Genomic DNA, 16,786 nt, shown 5'->3' on the forward strand with positions numbered 1-16,786 from the left:
GATACGGATCTAGTGATAAGATACAGTACAGTAAAACGGTAAAGCTTAAAAACTAGGACACGATAGAACATGGATACAACAGTTATAGCAACATTTATTGATCTTAAGATGGAATCCATTTGCATAGGTTTTTTTTTTTGTGAATATTTGCATAGTTTTTGTTTTGCATGCTATATGTTTCTTATCGATTTTATTGAGCCTCTTCAGACCAATTGTTTCTAGTCAGAGTAATAGTATCAAACCAGTTTGCCTTGTTCATTACTTTCCCATCATGACCGTACGATTGATATGAAGGTGCCATGAATCATTACTTTTCTTTAAGTCAGAGGAGAGCAGAATTCTATAACCAAAACTTGGAGAATGACCTACATGAACAGGTTTACTGCAAAGTGGTGTTTCGGTCCAATAATTCATTGCTACGCGTAAGCTTGTTTCTACATGACAATGCACTATTGAATCTAGACGCGCACTATTGAATCGGGATTTCAATTCTCGTTTGATATAAAGTATATGTGTAAAGAGAAATTGACTTAAGAACCTCAAATGCAGCAATGACGGCGTTTTACCAACCACTTGGAAGCAAATTTCATTTTTAACCTTTCCACTAAGGGCTGGTTTGGTATTGCTGTGCTTTGAAAAAAAGCTGCTGTGAGAATAAGCGGCTGTGCTGTGAGAATAAGCGGCTGTGAAATAAAGCCAGTAGAGTGTTTGGTAAACTTTTTTGTGAAAGTGCTTTTGGAAAAAAAATCAGGATGATATTGTGTTTTTTCATTAAAGGAGCACTGTAGCTCTGTGTGCTTTGAAAAAACTGGCTTTTTTTCAAAGCAGCAAATAGCAGCTTCAGCTTTTCCTTTGATTTTCAGCTTATTCTCACAGCAGCTTCCAAAATAAGCCCTTTTTTTTCAGTTTACCAAACACAAAAATGACCCTCAGCTTTTTTTCACAGTGGCTTTTTTTAAAATCACCTCAATCCCAAACGGGACCTAACTCTTTCAGTCGCACTACCAAGTTACCAACGCTGCAAAGCCCCAACAAAACCACTCAAAGACTTCAACCCCCAAACACCCTTAAACCCACCGCCCATGTATCCCTTCAGAACCCTCCACCTCCTTAAACCCCAACCCTCTGTTCATTTTCCTAACAACCCACAAACCCTTCTCACGCTTCTCCATCGCCTACAGATTCTTCACCTCCTCACACCAAACCGAAAACCAAACCAGACCCAGAAAGCCTCTGGACCTCCTCTTCAAAGAGGCCGTCGAACTCTCCCCAAAACCCGAAAACTCTGACAGCGAAGATGAAACCAAAGACAACCAGTTAAAGAAGAGCTTGAGGGATTTGGAGGAGGAGGTCAGGAGCTTGAGAGCCGAAAACAAAGCGAAGAAGAGAGAACCCAATTCGGATTCTGAGGGTGAGGTCAGTTTATACGCAGTGTTCACGAATAAGAAGCCGGCGGATGGCAGCAGTAGGAAGCGGATGGCGGTTACGAGAGAGAGGTCGAATGTGTTGAAGGATTTGTCGCAGGATATGGAAGTGATGGCGAGCCATTTGTTCAAAGAAGGGTACTTTAAAGATGCCAATTTCTTGTTTGTGAATGGTGATAGGTTGGATATTAGCTGTTTCAACAACAGCTATGGCCGCAGTTTCATAAGGTTTGCGGTCGAAAGTTTTGCCAGAGACAACCAGGTGATTGCAAAGTAAGCATTTTTCCCTTATATTTTTCAAATTTGTTTTTGCTAGCTCCATTTGCTTCTGTATATTTGTTTACTTGCATGTTTTTCTTTTTATGATTCGTGTCGATGGAGGAAGAAAAAGGTGATTTAGGTCTACATGTTATAGTTCTTGTCCAATGTTTCTTTCGGTTTCTTGGTAAATGGGGTTTCAAGTCTCCGCTTTCATTGTTTTAAGTTGTTTCTCGATCTGTTAATGTGTAAACTATAACATGTCAATGGTAAACGGTTCTTTTGATTTGACTGAGAAATCGGTATGTAAATATCAGTGTTGATGTATCAGTAATACTGCCTGGTATTTATACTATGTTTTGCTCTTAGTATTGCTGGTATATATAGAGGCTGATGAGAGGCTTAGGTTGATTATTTTTCCAAGTGGTGGAGTGACTATGCTTGTAGAACTTAAATTAACTTTCACTGAAGAAGAGATATAGTCGGGATAGATTGCGATGAAGTTTTTTTTTGTTTTTTGGTAATCAGAATGCCATGAAGTTTTGTTGAATGCCATTCATTGACATGTTAGCTGCCAAAGAGTCGGGCTTACTGGGGTTTCCATCATTCTCATTATTACACTTGAAATTTTTAATTTGCCACACGGTATGTAGCGTGTATACTGTCGTTGGTTGGATGAGCAACGCTAAGGCTTATGAGGTGGCCACTGCTTGACGAGCTGAGGAACTGTTTTTTTAATGAGGGGAAAGTTGCATGAACGGAATATTAGCCTGATACTAATACCATTCATTGTTTCTATGTGCAAACCTTTGTCAAGGCTTATGTCAATCCATTATGAATTCTGCTACTTGTACCAAGTAAGATATACTGATTCTTTAGAAGTTCACTAGGTCATGATTAGCATCAATTTTCAAAATTTTGTATACGTATGAAGTGTGCTCAATGCTGAAAGTATGCTGGGATCACTGTGGAGCTAAAGTCGTTTGACATGTTGTCTGGGAGAAACCATAAGCTGTCTGTGGTTTCACTGGGTGAAAATAAGACATGACTCAGAAATCGGTATGTAAATGTACTACAGCCATGTCTGATTTTCACCAAAGAGGATTAAACCGTTCTTTAGTGAGAGTAATGTCATGTTGCTTGACTGTTGAGTTGAGAAGCCGTACGGTGAGAAGATTGAAGATGATTTTAAATTTCATAACAATCTTTTCATTGCATCCGTGCACCATTCCTGGCTTTAAACACCAAGCTATGTATTAGAGTTTTAGGAAATCGTGTTTATGAGTTAATGATTTCATCAAGTTGCTCCAACTACTTTATGCGCAGTATTGCCATTTATTGCTAGTAATTTCTGTTAGTTAGATAGTTTCTAATCAGTAATCTCCATATCTATGCTCTTGAAATTTGGTCTTCCAGATGGTTGTCAGGCTCGGACTTGAAAAAGGTGGCCCTCCTTGGTTGTGCCCTTCCCTTGCCAGAAAGAGTGTTTTTGGGCTAAAAGAATGCGCAAATTTTTTGACATTCCAGAAGACAAAGTGAGCAATATTAATTGTTGTTTTGTGTTTTTTGTCACTTTCAGGTCTGCAGTAAATGTGTCTTGAAACAGTCGTGCAAGTTTGCAAATCAGAATGTGTGAAACGGAGGCGGCAAGAATTTGGATCTCAGAGATGTTATGAATACTATCACATTATATGCTCCCGGATACTGTGCCTCCAGAGCTGGTTGTCCCCGACGAAGTTCAGTCTTCTGTTAGTCGACTGCTAAAGGAGGTTTTGAAGATAAGTCAAGCTACTTTGTGAGGCTATATAGGATGTGCGCATGATGTTCCCGGTAAAATGAGGCTCATTGTCTTTGGTTATTGCTTTCTTCTGGTGCCATTTTGATTACTTTCACTCTGAACCCTTTTCTTTTTATATAGCAAGGATTGAGGTGCGATGCTTCCGAAAGAATCCAACCCTCCCTGGAATTCGATATGCTAAGCTCGCTGTTCTATTTGCTTGTCCTGATCAATGCTCAACCCGATGCCAAGGATTTCAAGCGATGTTCAAGAATAATGCACATGTCCAACTCTAATAAGTATTGACTTGCAACATTCTGTTGAAAGCGTAATTTAACTCATGCTTAAGTCCATTAACATATTCTGTGTATAAAGAGTCACATTCTACGCATTTTTACTCGTTTTTCGATTTTGTTTTGTTCATCCAAGTTCCATCAGTGAAGTGGATTGGACAAGGTTATCGACTTGTTTCTATCTTGGGCATGCAAAGATCTTCTTGATTGCTTCATTTGGTCCTCACCATGTGCTGATATCTGCTATCGAACCGACCATATATTCTGTTCAAGAACAGCAGTTGAGTTGTAGGCATGCAAAACATAATGCATATATCTAAACAGAAACATAATGTAATTGAGGGGGAGTCTAACTCGAGACTTTTAGTGCCGAATACACATGATGTTATCATGTGCATTTTAATTTAATTTTTAATACCTCTGATTATTTGAGAGAATAATATCAAAGTATTTTAATATTCTAAATCTCTGATGTTGTCATTAATAAAATATAATTACGTTAATTAACTATTAATAATTTAATTATTAACAATCACATATTTTAATTTAAAAAAATTACTTTAAAATTATATCATTATCGTACATGGAATGAACACAGATTTTGCAAAAGCTTTTGTTCTTTGATTTTTTGCCGCGCTCGGCGTTGGCGAGATGTGGGCCCGGAGGGTGGTGCTGCTGGCGTGGGGTCACGTGAAGCTCCTGCCACGCATGACGCATGCATCGCGATGGGGATGGAGCAAACACCTGGTCCCAGAGCAGTCCGACACGTGCGTGATTATTTTCTTTTTCCTCCGAAAACAAAAAATAATTGCTACAAAAACGACGAATCGTTTGGACTGTTTGTACTTGCAGACGGAGACGGTCTGCGTGGACCAATGAGCACCAATGGCAGAGTCGTAAAATAACGATTAAATAAGACCGAATACGTTTCCTCTCCTAAAATCTGTCTCTTTTTACAAATCCCAGCTTTCATGCTGTTGCTTTCACTTCTCATTTTCCCGGGGTTTCATCAAAACCGCACTCCCTTCCGATTCCGACACCGCTCTCCCATCAGCCCCTCAACCCGACCCGATTTCAAACCTCCCACATAGATCCGATCCAATTCATCGATCCTCCGCAAAATTCAAGTCCCCCGTCGACCCCAGCTCACTCCAATTCTTCCGTTCAACGCCGCTGTCTCGCCGGAGCTTCTTCCCTCGGCTTCCGAAGACTCAATTCTCACGCTGCTCCTCAGTTCTCAGCTCAAAATTTCTCTGCGTGGCGGCGTCTTTTCGGTTCCAGCTAGCAACGAAGGGCTGCTCGATCGCAGATGACGTCGGGGACTCGAATGCCGACGTGGAAGGAGAGAGAGAACAACAAGAGAAGAGAGAGGAGGCGGAGGGCCATAGCGGCGAAGATCTTTGCCGGCCTGAGAATGTACGGCAACTACAAGCTCCCCAAGCACTGCGACAACAATGAGGTCCTCAAGGCTCTCTGCGACGAGGCCGGTTGGACCGTCGAATTGGACGGCACCACTTACCGCAAGGTACAAAAAAAACAAAATTCAATTCTCTTTAACCGCTGTTCAATTGTTTATTACGAGTATTTGATAAGTTTCTACCGCGATAGATTGATTGATTCTTAATTTCGTTGACAATCTCAACCAAATTGTTAAATTTGAACGGTAGTTATCGTTAAGGTTTTAGCTCCGTCTACCGTGCATGTTAGCTATGTGCTAGCGTGCGCGCGATGGAGCGGGAATTGGTTGGCAATGCTGATCATCTGCAACATGAAGTGGCGCATGTTAGCAAAGTAGCTAACTTGCGCCGGGTGCAGCGGTTGCCGGGAAAGTGTCCGGAATCATGGAAGGCGGATAAATGGGAGGTTTTTGCTATCATGAGCTGGTGTTACCGGCACACGTTAGCCGAGGGGTAACAATTCAGAGAGTGGGGATAGATTCGGTCACCGCGTACGTTAGATCTAGTCAGCCCTGTTATTTTTGTTTGTTGGCTTTAAACCTTTAGCTCCTCTCTTTTTTTTTGCTTTTACTTTTTCGTGAGATCGCTTTTGCGCGTGGGAGCACTACATACACAGTCTCTCTCTCTCTCTCTCTCTGCTTTTCTGCGGAAGGAGATTCTGTTGTCTGAAACCCAAGGGTAGCTACGTAGATCTCGAGGCGACGAAGATGCCCTTTTACCAATTATTTTCAAACTTTACTGCCCAAAATGCCCGCTTGCTTTGTGTGCCATTGTCTGAAGTTTTGATCTTTTTTGTGTGCTCACTGCTTTGGTTAGTGCGAAACCTTTTACTTTGTCAAGGGAAACGGAGGCAGAGCCTTTTCTGGGTTGTGCTCGGTTTCTGTTGTAGAGATATCGTTTATCGATAACTCGCAGTTATTAAGTTTAATAACCCTTAATTAATTGTCACTTGTTTATATATTTTTTTTTTAACAAACGATATTATCTACACTAAGGGGGAGAGGGAGAGGGTGGGCTCAGCCTTACAATGGGTTAGCAATAACGTGGTTCAAATTCTCTTTTGGCGAGAATCGAACCTAAGACCTCTCACTTACAAGTGAAGAGGAATACCACTAGACCGTTGTACTAAGTGATATCCTTAATTAAATTGCTTATTAGACAAGGTACCTCTTTTGTTCCACACTTTGTGGGGATAGCAAGATTTACTACGGAATTCTCTGATTATACAAAGTCGACAAGCCAATGTAGAGTAATTTTGTGAGTATTTAGAATCACGCCTTATAAGTGCAATTGAGTTAAGTTTGTACTTTAAGAACAATGTAGTCGTGTTGAAAGTTTTCCCAATATGGCTTTGGTTCAAGTCAGCTGGTAGTGGTGTTGTTATATGAAATTAGTAAAAGAGAGGGTTAATTGAAACTGGGGTCAAATTTTCCCCTTTGATTAATTCGGTTTCGCATTCATGTTTCCACATCTGCCTCTTGTGTGCACCATAGCTAGTAAACTGTTTCTAAAAGGGACCATGGTTCCTTTGGATCTTACATTGCTTGGGAATTGAAGTTAAGTTTGGTTGGCAGCTTAGATTGCCCTGGTAATGCCATAGTTGACGGTTATAGGTGTGCTCACAGTATTCCAGTGAAATTTAGAGGTTGTCACCAACTGGGAATGTGTCATAGCCTCTTATTGCTGCTAATGATATCATTACTTGAACTAGTGATAAATTCTCATCCCTCTTCCTTCCCTCTCTCTAAAAGAGAAGTGACATGGAATCAAACAGCTATGCTAGCTAGCTCTTTTGCAATAATTTTATCTGCATAATATCACACCATTGAATGATTAAATTACGATTACCAACCAGAGGACTGTAGTAACCAATCATAGGACTGTAGTTGCTAGTAACCAACCTGGCACCTCAATACACATGACCCTTAGAATTGACAAAATAACTGTGTGAAAGGCAATATATCGTTATTTAGGCGAGTGCACTCACACATGCATTTTAAAAATGGACTTAGATTGAAGGCTAAAACAGATGAGGGTTCTTCCATATTTGCTTTATTATCAGCCTAATTTTCTCTTAATGGAACTTTGACCGTAGCTCTCTGCAAGTTCCATTCAAATTTGTTTATACTTGAACTTTGTTTTTTTGTTTTTTGGTATGTGCCACTAATCATCTTTAATTATATGCAGGGATGCAAGCCGGTCGAACACATGGACGTGATGGGTGGATCCACATTAGCTAGCCCAAGCTCGTCTTTCCTCCCAAGTAATTGTGCTTCCTACAATCCAAGCCCAGGCTCTTCCTCCTTCCCTAGCCCAACATCATCTTCCTATGCTACTAACCCGAATGCTGATGGCAGGTCCCTTATCCCATGGCTCAAAAATCTCTCCTCTGCATCCTCTTCGGCCTCCTCTTCCAAACTACCGAACCTCTACATCCATGGCGGCTCTATCAGTGCCCCTGTTACCCCTCCATTAAGCTCCCCAACTGCCAGGACACCGAGAATGAGAATTGACTGGGATGACCAGTGTGCTCCACCAGGCTGGGCTAGGCAGCAATTCCCCTTCATGCCATCTTCTACTCCACCAAGCCCTGGACGGCAGATTGTTCCTGATCCAGAATGGTTTGCTGGGATTCCGGTTCCCCGTGGACCAAATTCTCCAACATTCAGCCTTGTCTCTTTAAACCCATTTGGGTTTAAGGACGAGGTTTTAGCTGGTGGTGGATCCCGCATGTGGACTCCCGGGCAAAGCGGGACATGCTCTCCTGCCATTGCAGCTGGCTCTGATCACACTGCTGACATCCCCATGTCTGAGGTGATTTCAGATGAGTTTGCATTTGGATGCAATACAACAGGGCTGGTTAAGGCATGGGAAGGAGAGAAGATTCACGAAGAGTGTGGATCCGACGATCTGGAGCTCACTCTTGGGAGCTCAAGAACAAGGTGTGTTAGCATAAACATTAAACATTTGATTTGCAACATTGAGTGAATTGTTCTGAATTGTTCGTTTGCTCACTCAAACAATGTTATTTACAGGTAAAGGTCTGCACAAAGCGAATTTGTATCATGTTACTTCGCATCTAAAGGACTGCGCAAAGTGAAGATCACTTGTTATAGAACGAACGTTGATTCCTTGTCTGTGCGATTCCAGATAAAAGGAAGAGAAAAAGGAATCAAGGTGAGTTTAACTGGTCACTCTTTTCTATTTATTTTTTAATTCTTCGTTTCCTAATTTTTACTTCCTCCCGAGTCATATTAAGTTAGTTATTTTGAGGTGCGGAATTGTTATACAACCCTTTGGTCCTTGTTTCTTAGAACAACCTAAGTTTGATTGGAAGGAATCCATGTACACGTATGAATTAGCTGCCGCCTGTGGCTTGCCATTGAGATTACTGTTGAATGACCAAAGGGGATTTAGGGTATAGCTCAATTGTCAAACCTTTTCCAAGAGTGAATAGATTTTGTAGTGTTCTCTTCCATTGGCTTTTGTACATACTTCGACATTATACTTGTGTGTTTGGCATGCTAATTATCCGGTTCGTTGGTCGTTTCTATATTATTTGAAAAACATTGCTCGACTCCTAACACGTAATGAACATTTTCTCAATATGACATGTACAAAATATCTCATTGTTTAGCATGTCAAGTTTTGATGAGGAATAGCTCCTTACATGTAAGAAGCTAAGTATTTTCGTGGTGATTGATATACGCTAGACAAATTTATTGTTTCTATTAGAATTTATTGCTATAAAAAGAATGAATCACTTTATCTATAGTCTTCTGGTGTGGACCAAACCACCACTACTGCAGCATATTGCGACTGAACGTATCGGAGCGACCACAAAGGGTATGTCGCTTTGAATCTTTATATATGTTAACCATCTTTTGACCAAAAGAAAAGCCGTTGGGAACATAAGACTTTATTTGTCATTGCAAGTAGTGGAATGCCTTGGTGTTTAAGGCATTTCTCTTTAATCCTTTATGTCCCGAGTACAAATCATCCTCCTTCTCTTAGCGTAGATTAATGTAGAATATTGCTTGTATTAGAAGAAAGAATAGAAAGAAATTGACTTCATAAAATATTCTAGATCTGGCCAATTCCCGTGTATATAAACATTTTTGTTGATTATTAATCAACACACGACGTTCATGAGATCTGAATTCAGGACCTCTTCCAACACACCCAGAACGAAATGAACTTTTAAAGTTTTTTACTGCACGGTGCAAATAATCAGGATTCCGAAATAGCTCTGGGATGGTAAAGTAACAAAAGACTCGAAATATTCCATGAAGTAGTAGTACCCAACGGTTCAAAAATCTTCAACTTGTTAATGTTAGGGTTCACCAACACAAGCTGTTCGAAGTACGTTCTGAGCACTACTTCGCCGCTACTCCTAGACCCGATCCTATGTTCTTATGGTCCTAGTAGCCAATGCAGACCACCATTGACAAAAGCATGTCGCTTATCAGTTATCGCGCCGATCAGCTGTTACCCCTTGGCATAAAATCATTGGGAACATTGTTAACAACACTGAAACTCTTCCAGCAGCCCTTTGCTAACGACTTAACCCAAACCTCACAGACTTAACCCAAACCTCACATTGAGTTTGGGTTCTGTAAGCATGTATTTTCATCACCTTATAGTCATTGGTACGCGAATCATAACCGAAGCCAATCCAGAAAGGTTTGGCTTTCCTTCCCCACTTCATTGATGACTTGAATAGTCGAAGGTATGTACCAATCTCAGTATTGAAAAAAGTTTGTGATCTCAAACAAATGACTCTCCGGGAAACAATATAAAACAAAGGGTAAAACAACATGACTGAAATTTAACCACCGCGGGGTGGCCTTGTGATTAGGACGAATTTCAGGCCATACCCCACATTGCACGTCTTGAGTTCAATTCATGTCGCTTGTGAATCACACAATGATGGTCAATGAGAGGCTGAAATATTTTTGTGAGTCTTCTCGCCCCTTGGAGGGTGAATTACATATGGTTTTGTTTTGTCATTAATCCGACAATATTCTTATTTGATCGGATTCCTGAAATTCATAACTGTATTTAAGTTGCACATGAGCATGAATCATAATTAATTGAAAAAATTGCATGTTTGGATATGTATAACAAAACAAAGCAAAAGTGAAGAAATCAATGAAGTTCAAGATCTCATCAACCTGTTTGCTAATAAGAAATGGCATCGGGGTGGCCAAACAAGGCAATGGTCTCTACAAAATGATCCATGAAGGAGCAATTATCGTCAATATCTAAATCTTCAACTTGGTCGATGTTAGGGTTCAATGATACCAGCTTCAACCCCAAACAATAATCCGAATACGTTTTAAGTATCACTTCACCACTCTTTCTAAAACAAAATGGGAGGATTAGTATGACTGCAGGAAGGCGTATAGTAAATAATTTAGTCCACCATTCCACCACGCCATACTCTTTCATCACCCATATCCAAAAACTACGTTTTCTTCTTCTTCTTCTGCCCTCTTCAAAAGGACCGTCACTTAAACAAGGCGAGGGAGTCCCCGTATCTTGAAATGCAAAATTCAGAATCTGCCCTGATTCTCAAAGATCCAGGCATCGCTATCTCACCAAATAATTCTCTGTTCACATCAAACCATGTAATGAAATGATATCTAACTCCCTCTTTTATACGAATTTGAAGCCAATGCAAAACGCCATTGACAAAAGCTTTCGCTCCTTGATAATTTAATGGCTCAAAAACTTCAAGAATATTACTAACAGCGGCAGTAAGAGTATTCCAGGAGCCCCTTGCTAAAGACCAGACCTCAACCCTACTTGGGGTTAGGGTTTCATAACTCAACGTTCTCAAAACCTTATAGTCTTTCGTACGCGAATTATAGCCAAAGGCATAATAACTTTGTCTTCTTTCGTAACTTTGTCTTCTCACTAGGCAAATTAAAAAACTTTCTAATACAAGGGTTCCAAATTATTGGAGTACCCCAACGATAATAATCAAGGCATATGAGCCCGTTGCAAATTCCGACCACTTCAAATCCCCAATAATTTGGGTCCTTGCGATCATCTACGAAAAGATATATAAGCTTGGAATACTCACCCAATTTAGGGTTATCCCAATGCAAGGAGCAAACCGTACTCTTTTCGATCCTGCTTTCAGCCAGCCGGAGTAGTAGGTGAGTGTTGTTTTGATCGTTGGATTGGATTGTGCGGCTGAGACGTAAGTCAATGAAGCTAGGGCTTTCGATCATAGCGTTCCACGACTTGCAGACTCTGCTGAACCGGATTAAAGGTTTGATTGGCAACCTCAGCAGAATTTCGTGTATGATTTCTTCAGGAAAATAGTCCGCTGACATTGCATTCATCAATCTAATCCCCAGTGACAAGATTCTGCTATAAGTTTGAAGGGAAGAAATAGCAGTACTTCGATCAAGAAAGACTTAATTAGAGCAGTACTTGTGGGGTTTACATATATTTTCTATATAGCTTCTGTGATTTGGGATTGGGGAGATGCTTTCTATTGGAAGTCTTGGATGTCGAGTGGTTTATTAGGGTTTCCAAAGTATTATGGTGCTTCACTGTAAAACTGGACAATAGGGATTTAGTTACTGTTTTCTAATTGCTCTTTTCTTTTTCTTGTGTTTAGCAATTCTTGTATAGTGGTCAACCCCTTAATTCAAGGAGATGCTATTAGCTTTCCTAAAGCTGCCACTATTAGCTTTCCTAAAGCCGCTCATTATGGCATAAATTAAGGAAGGTTAGAGTCTCAAGGAGGGACAACCTCCTTATATTTGTATGTATAGTTGCGTTGCATATCATAAAAGAAATACAAAACAACCTTTGAAAAGCAACATGGTATCAGAGCAGGGAAAATAACCTGCTTCTGCATTACTATCATCCGATCTTATTCAACCTTCAATATGGCGGAAGAAAATCCTTCTGGATCTGAAGCTGAAAGTTCATAGGTCCTTTCCTCCTTGAATGTGTCTGAGATGGATGTCAACCCCAATCAAAGACTAAGCTCAGTCTTGTTGAATGAGTTTAATTACTTGCCTTGGTCAAGAGCAGTAAGTCTTGCCCTAGGTGGAAGGTCCAAGTTAGGGTTCATAAATGGAAGCATCAAAGTTTCTGATGCTTCATTTTCAACTTATGAAACCTGGCTTTGCAAGGATCAGCTTGTTACGTCCGGACTCCTAAATTCCATGGAACGTAAACTAGCTAAAATATTCAATTATTCTGAATCATCATTCAAGCTATGGGAGATTGTCAAGGAAATGTATGGCAGTCAGAACAATGTTGCACGTGTGTTTCAATTAAAGAAGGACATTTCCAACCTGCAACAAGAAGGAAAGCCTTTTGTACAACTTCTAGGCAGCATAAAGAGCATGTGGAATGAGTTGGAATTGTATCGACCCCATACAACTGAAGCGTTTGTGCTACTGAAGAGGGCAGAAGAAGATAGATATTCCAACTCTTGTCAAGTCTCGATGCAGAATATGAAGACCTACAAAGCCACATACTCATGAACACCGAACTGCCTTCTTTCACCAATGTATGTGCAACAATCCAACGTAAAGAAGTACGAAGGAAAGTCATGAACATTGGTACAAAGACCAATGTATCTGAAGCTAGGGCCTATCTAACCAACGAAAGAAAATACAAAGGGAAGAATCCACACTTGAAGTGCCAACACTGCAATTATACCGGTCATGTTAAAGAGACATGTTGTATTTTACATCCAGAATTAAAACCTGATTTTATGAAGGACAACAAGGGCTTTCAGAAGCTGAACCGAGCTACACATAGAGCCAACCATACATCTACCTCAACCTTAAATAGGTTTGACACACTTAAGAGCTTCATAGCAAATCCGACTGCACTCATAAATGAGTTCGCAGCGTATCTTCGAAGCAAGAAAGGAGGGACTGAAAGTGATCAAACGGTCAGTTTTGAAGATGGAAACTCGACAGCTTTGCTAGGCAAGTTTGCTGGTTTCCTGGCAGACACTGAACACATACCTCAAGAAGACATGCAAGGTATCATGAATTCATTCAAAACTGCTCTTAATGTAAATATGTTGCATGATTTTTGGGTTGTTGATTCGGGTGCCATAGATCATATGACCAACCAAGTTTCTAAGTTTCATAGGTTTGAAAAATTATCAAAACCTTCTCAAGTGTCAACTGCAAATGGTGAAAATGCCAAGGTTTTAGGAAAGGGAAAAATCAACTTAATGTCGGACAAAATTGAGTCAGTGGTCTTATATGTTCCTTCTTTTCCTTTCCAACTCCTATCTGTGGGAAAAATCACCAATACCTTGAATTGTTTAGCCATCTTCTCTTCTCACAATGTCATTTTTCAGGATTGTGTCACCAAGAAGACGATTGGTGAAGGGTTTTATCTAGATGGTCTCTATTACATATCAAAGAGCAGTTCCAGAAGGTTTCAAGCCAAGTCCAATTCATCCCAAAATAATCAATTATGGCATCAACGTCTAGCTCATCCTTCTCAACCTATTTTGTCTTCTTTGTTTCCAAACTTAGGGAAGGATTTTGTTGACGCACAAAATCAGTGGGGACTTTGGTACAACAGAAAGTGTTAAGTTTGTGACCTTCGCTAGATTGCTTCGGTCACTAGTGTGGATAAGTATATAAATGGATAGAGACATGGAAGCAAACACAAGATGTACGTGGTTTACCCAGATTGGCTATGTCCACGGAGTAGAGGAGTTCTCATTAATTGTGAAGGGTTTACACAAGTACATAGGTTCAAGCTCTCCTTTAGTGAGTACTAGTGAATGATTTAGTATAAATGACATTAAGAAATATTGTGAGAGAATGATCTCTATTTATAAAAGAGAGTATCTAGCCTTGTTCTAACATTGACATGTGTTGTGTTGTGATTGGCTTCCGATGTTGACACGTGTCGCGCTATGATTGGCTTCTAATGTCGACACGTGTCGCTTTGTGATTGGCCTCCTGGTTTGAGGGAAACTCTTCTGGGTCCTTAATGGTATAACGTTGACCGGTGCTCGGAAGTTTTGGGATTGGTCAAGTATGGTACATACAGTACTCCCCTAAGTTCCCAAGTGAGGGAAACTCCTCTATTGGGGACTTGCAAGATCCAAGCCGCTGAGTAATCACGAAACTTCTAAGTACCGAAGTGTGGTATCGTCTTCACTTGTCTTATCTATCTCATAGGTAGATGTGGCATCTTCTCTGGAAGTACTTTTCCTCCATCCAGTGGTGGTATCTTTAACTGGTGGAAATGCACAAGGTAATGTATCAATTTGATTGGAAGCTTACTTGTAGTTTCAGGCTTGGTCAAGCGCGATACAAACCATGTAGTAGGAGTCCCTTAAGTCACCGAGCTAGGAGATTTACCGAAAGAGGTGACAGACAAGGTAAGCAATCAGAGCTCTAAGCAATCAGTCCTAGATCAGAAGTTTGATTTCGAGTTCCGGCTTATTGTTCTTATTCTCCCTATCTTGCAAGCAGCAAGAAGGATAAAGAGAAGAAAAAGGAGAAGAGATGATATGAGATACTTTTGCTTTTGAAGAAGTAACTTTCCACATGCTTATTCTTGAATTGGGTTGGAGGGTTTTCTGGTTTCCTCCAGAGTATAAGGCCGACTCAAGAATTTGAGGGTCAAAACAAGTCCATCAAATCTAGAGTACGTTCGATCTTGATGATATGAAATACTTTTGCTATTGACAAAGTAGTGGATGTATCGGCACATATTCTGTTACGCTTGTCTCCACATGTTTCCTTGTATCCTTCTCACTTGCCTTATCTATTCTTCAGGCAGATGTGGTATATTCTCTGGAAGCATAAGATGTTGGAAATGAGTACTCGAGAGCAATGCCAGGTAAGTAATCAGGCAAGGGGTTCCAAGCAGTCAGTTCATAACTAGAAGCTTGATTCCAAGCGCTGACTGATTGCTCTCTTTCTCCTTGTTTTGCAGGTAAGAACAAGGCCAAAGGAAAAGACAGGGAAAAAGCATGATATGGGATACTCTTGCTTTTAACCCTGATGATATGAGATACTCTTGCTCTGGTGTAGCTTGTTTGCAGAGGTATTATCGGGGGGAAAGAAAGCTGAGTATTTCAAGAGGCTTCGTTGGGAGTGCCCTCTCAGATATGAGGAAGGGTTGAGCATTTTTACAGGTCTGCCTGTCTGTTGAGGATGTAGGTTGACATATATAGGAGTCTCCTTAACAACAAGTAGTAATGTTATTCATTTACCCTTCTTGGTCATATCAATGTAGTGGGAGCTGCAAGCTTCACGTGTTTTAACTTTGTCAGAGCATTTTGAAAAAGTGGTCTGTGGTATCTGGAAAGCTGATGTTGCGTGTGAAGATTACGGACAAGCTTTATCCAAGGAAATCTGGCTCTCGAAGTTCGGAGAACGGTGCCTCTTCGATTTTCAAACAAGCAATCTTGTCAGGGATCTGGCTCTCGAGATTCGAAGAACGGTGCCTCTTCGATTTTTGAGAAAGCAACCCTGCTGGGAGTTTGGCTCTTGAGATTCGAAAAGCTGTGTCTCTTCGATTTTTAAGAAAGTAATCCTGTTAGGAGTCTGGCTCTCGAGATTCGAAGGGGTGCCTCTTCAATTTTTTAGCAAGTAATCCTGTTGGGAGTCTGGCTCTCGAGATTCGGAAAGCGGTGCCTCTTCTATTTTTGAGCAAGCAATCTTGTTGGTAGTGTTTTCTCAAATGTGAGTAAAGGTTGGGCATTTTTGCCAGTCTGTCTTGCCATAGAGCACATAGGTTGACACACATAGGGACTTTCCAGTTATCAAGCGGTGGTGTTGTTCATTTACCCTTGTGGGTAATAGTGGGTAGTTGGACCTTCAAAATTTATGTGTCTAAACTTTGTTAGAGATCTTTGGCAAAGTTATCTGTGGTACCCGAGGAGCTGATGTTACGTGTGGAAAGTGGTGCCTCTTCGATTTTTGAACCAACGGCCATGTTGCCCTTTCTTTGCTATTCTTTTACCCTTCTTGGTCATAGCAATGTAGTGGGAGCTGTAAGCTTCACATGTCTAAAATTTGTCAGAGATCTTTGGCAAAGTTATCTGTGGTACCTGAGGAGCTGATATTGCGTGTAGAAAGTGGTGCCTCTTCGAAATCCGGAGAGTGGTGCCTCTTCGATTTTTGAACCAATGGTTATGTTGCCCTTTCTTTTATAAGGGCACCAATTGTGTGCAAGAAGTACATTAAGAGATTTATTGCTTGTAGAATTTTTCCCTTATTTTTGTACTTCAGAGATTTATTAGACCTCATTTCTCCTTCATCATTTCTGAAAATGTCTGGCCCATCAGATCGTCGTTTTGACTTGAACTTTGGTGAAGATGCAGCTATGTCTTCTCAAGACAACATATGGCGCCCATCCTTCTTATCCCCTACTGGTCCTCTTACCATTAGAGACTTTGTGATGAAGAATGATATGACCGCTGCGGTGGTGGTCAGGAACCTTCTCACTTCCAAAGATAACAGACTACTTTCCAAACGGTCTGATGAGTTGGCTGTTAAGGATTCCCTGGCTTTCAGTGTTCAGTGTGCAGGTTCTGTGTCTAATATAGCCCAACGC

The 16,786-nt window shown here is 40.7% G+C and overlaps 2 protein-coding genes across 2 annotated transcripts; both read left to right on the forward strand.

Annotated features, from left to right (window-relative positions):
- The first annotated feature begins 69 nt into the window (after positions 1–69).
- LOC103448877 (uncharacterized) lies at positions 70–3,318 on the forward strand. Its single transcript, XM_070808520.1, has 4 exons — positions 70–127; positions 1,097–1,686; positions 3,099–3,167; positions 3,262–3,318. Exons 1-4 carry the CDS (start codon positions 70–72, stop codon positions 3,316–3,318), a joined length of 774 nt encoding a protein of 257 aa, XP_070664621.1.
- A 1,379-nt stretch (positions 3,319–4,697) lies between these two features.
- Positions 4,698–8,687, forward strand: LOC103448795 (BES1/BZR1 homolog protein 4-like). The gene is made up of 3 exons (XM_029089101.2): positions 4,698–5,277; positions 7,397–8,151; positions 8,245–8,687. Exons 1-3 carry the CDS (start codon positions 5,062–5,064, stop codon positions 8,246–8,248), a joined length of 975 nt encoding a protein of 324 aa, XP_028944934.1. The 5' UTR covers positions 4,698–5,061; the 3' UTR covers positions 8,249–8,687.
- Positions 8,688–16,786: the final 8,099 nt, after the last annotated feature.

This window comes from Malus domestica, chromosome 11 (assembly GCF_042453785.1).
Source record: "Malus domestica chromosome 11, GDT2T_hap1".
NCBI classification, from domain to species: Eukaryota; Viridiplantae; Streptophyta; class Magnoliopsida; order Rosales; family Rosaceae; genus Malus; species Malus domestica.

Bases quoted from the DNA above. Each gene is read 5' to 3' on its own strand.
- LOC103448795 (XM_029089101.2), top strand. From the start codon at position 5,062: ATGACGTCGGGGACTCGAATGCCGACGTGGAAGGAGAGAGAGAACAAC. The intron at 5,278-7,396 runs GTACAAAAAAAA...AATTATATGCAG, and splicing joins ACGGCACCACTTACCGCAAG to GGATGCAAGCCGGTCGAACA.
- LOC103448877 (XM_070808520.1), top strand. From the start codon at position 70: ATGGATACAACAGTTATAGCAACATTTATTGATCTTAAGATGGAATCC. The intron at 1,687-3,098 runs GTGATTGCAAAG...TTGGTCTTCCAG, and splicing joins GTTTTGCCAGAGACAACCAG to ATGGTTGTCAGGCTCGGACT. The intron at 3,168-3,261 runs GTTTTTGGGCTA...TGTCACTTTCAG, and splicing joins CTTCCCTTGCCAGAAAGAGT to GTCTGCAGTAAATGTGTCTT.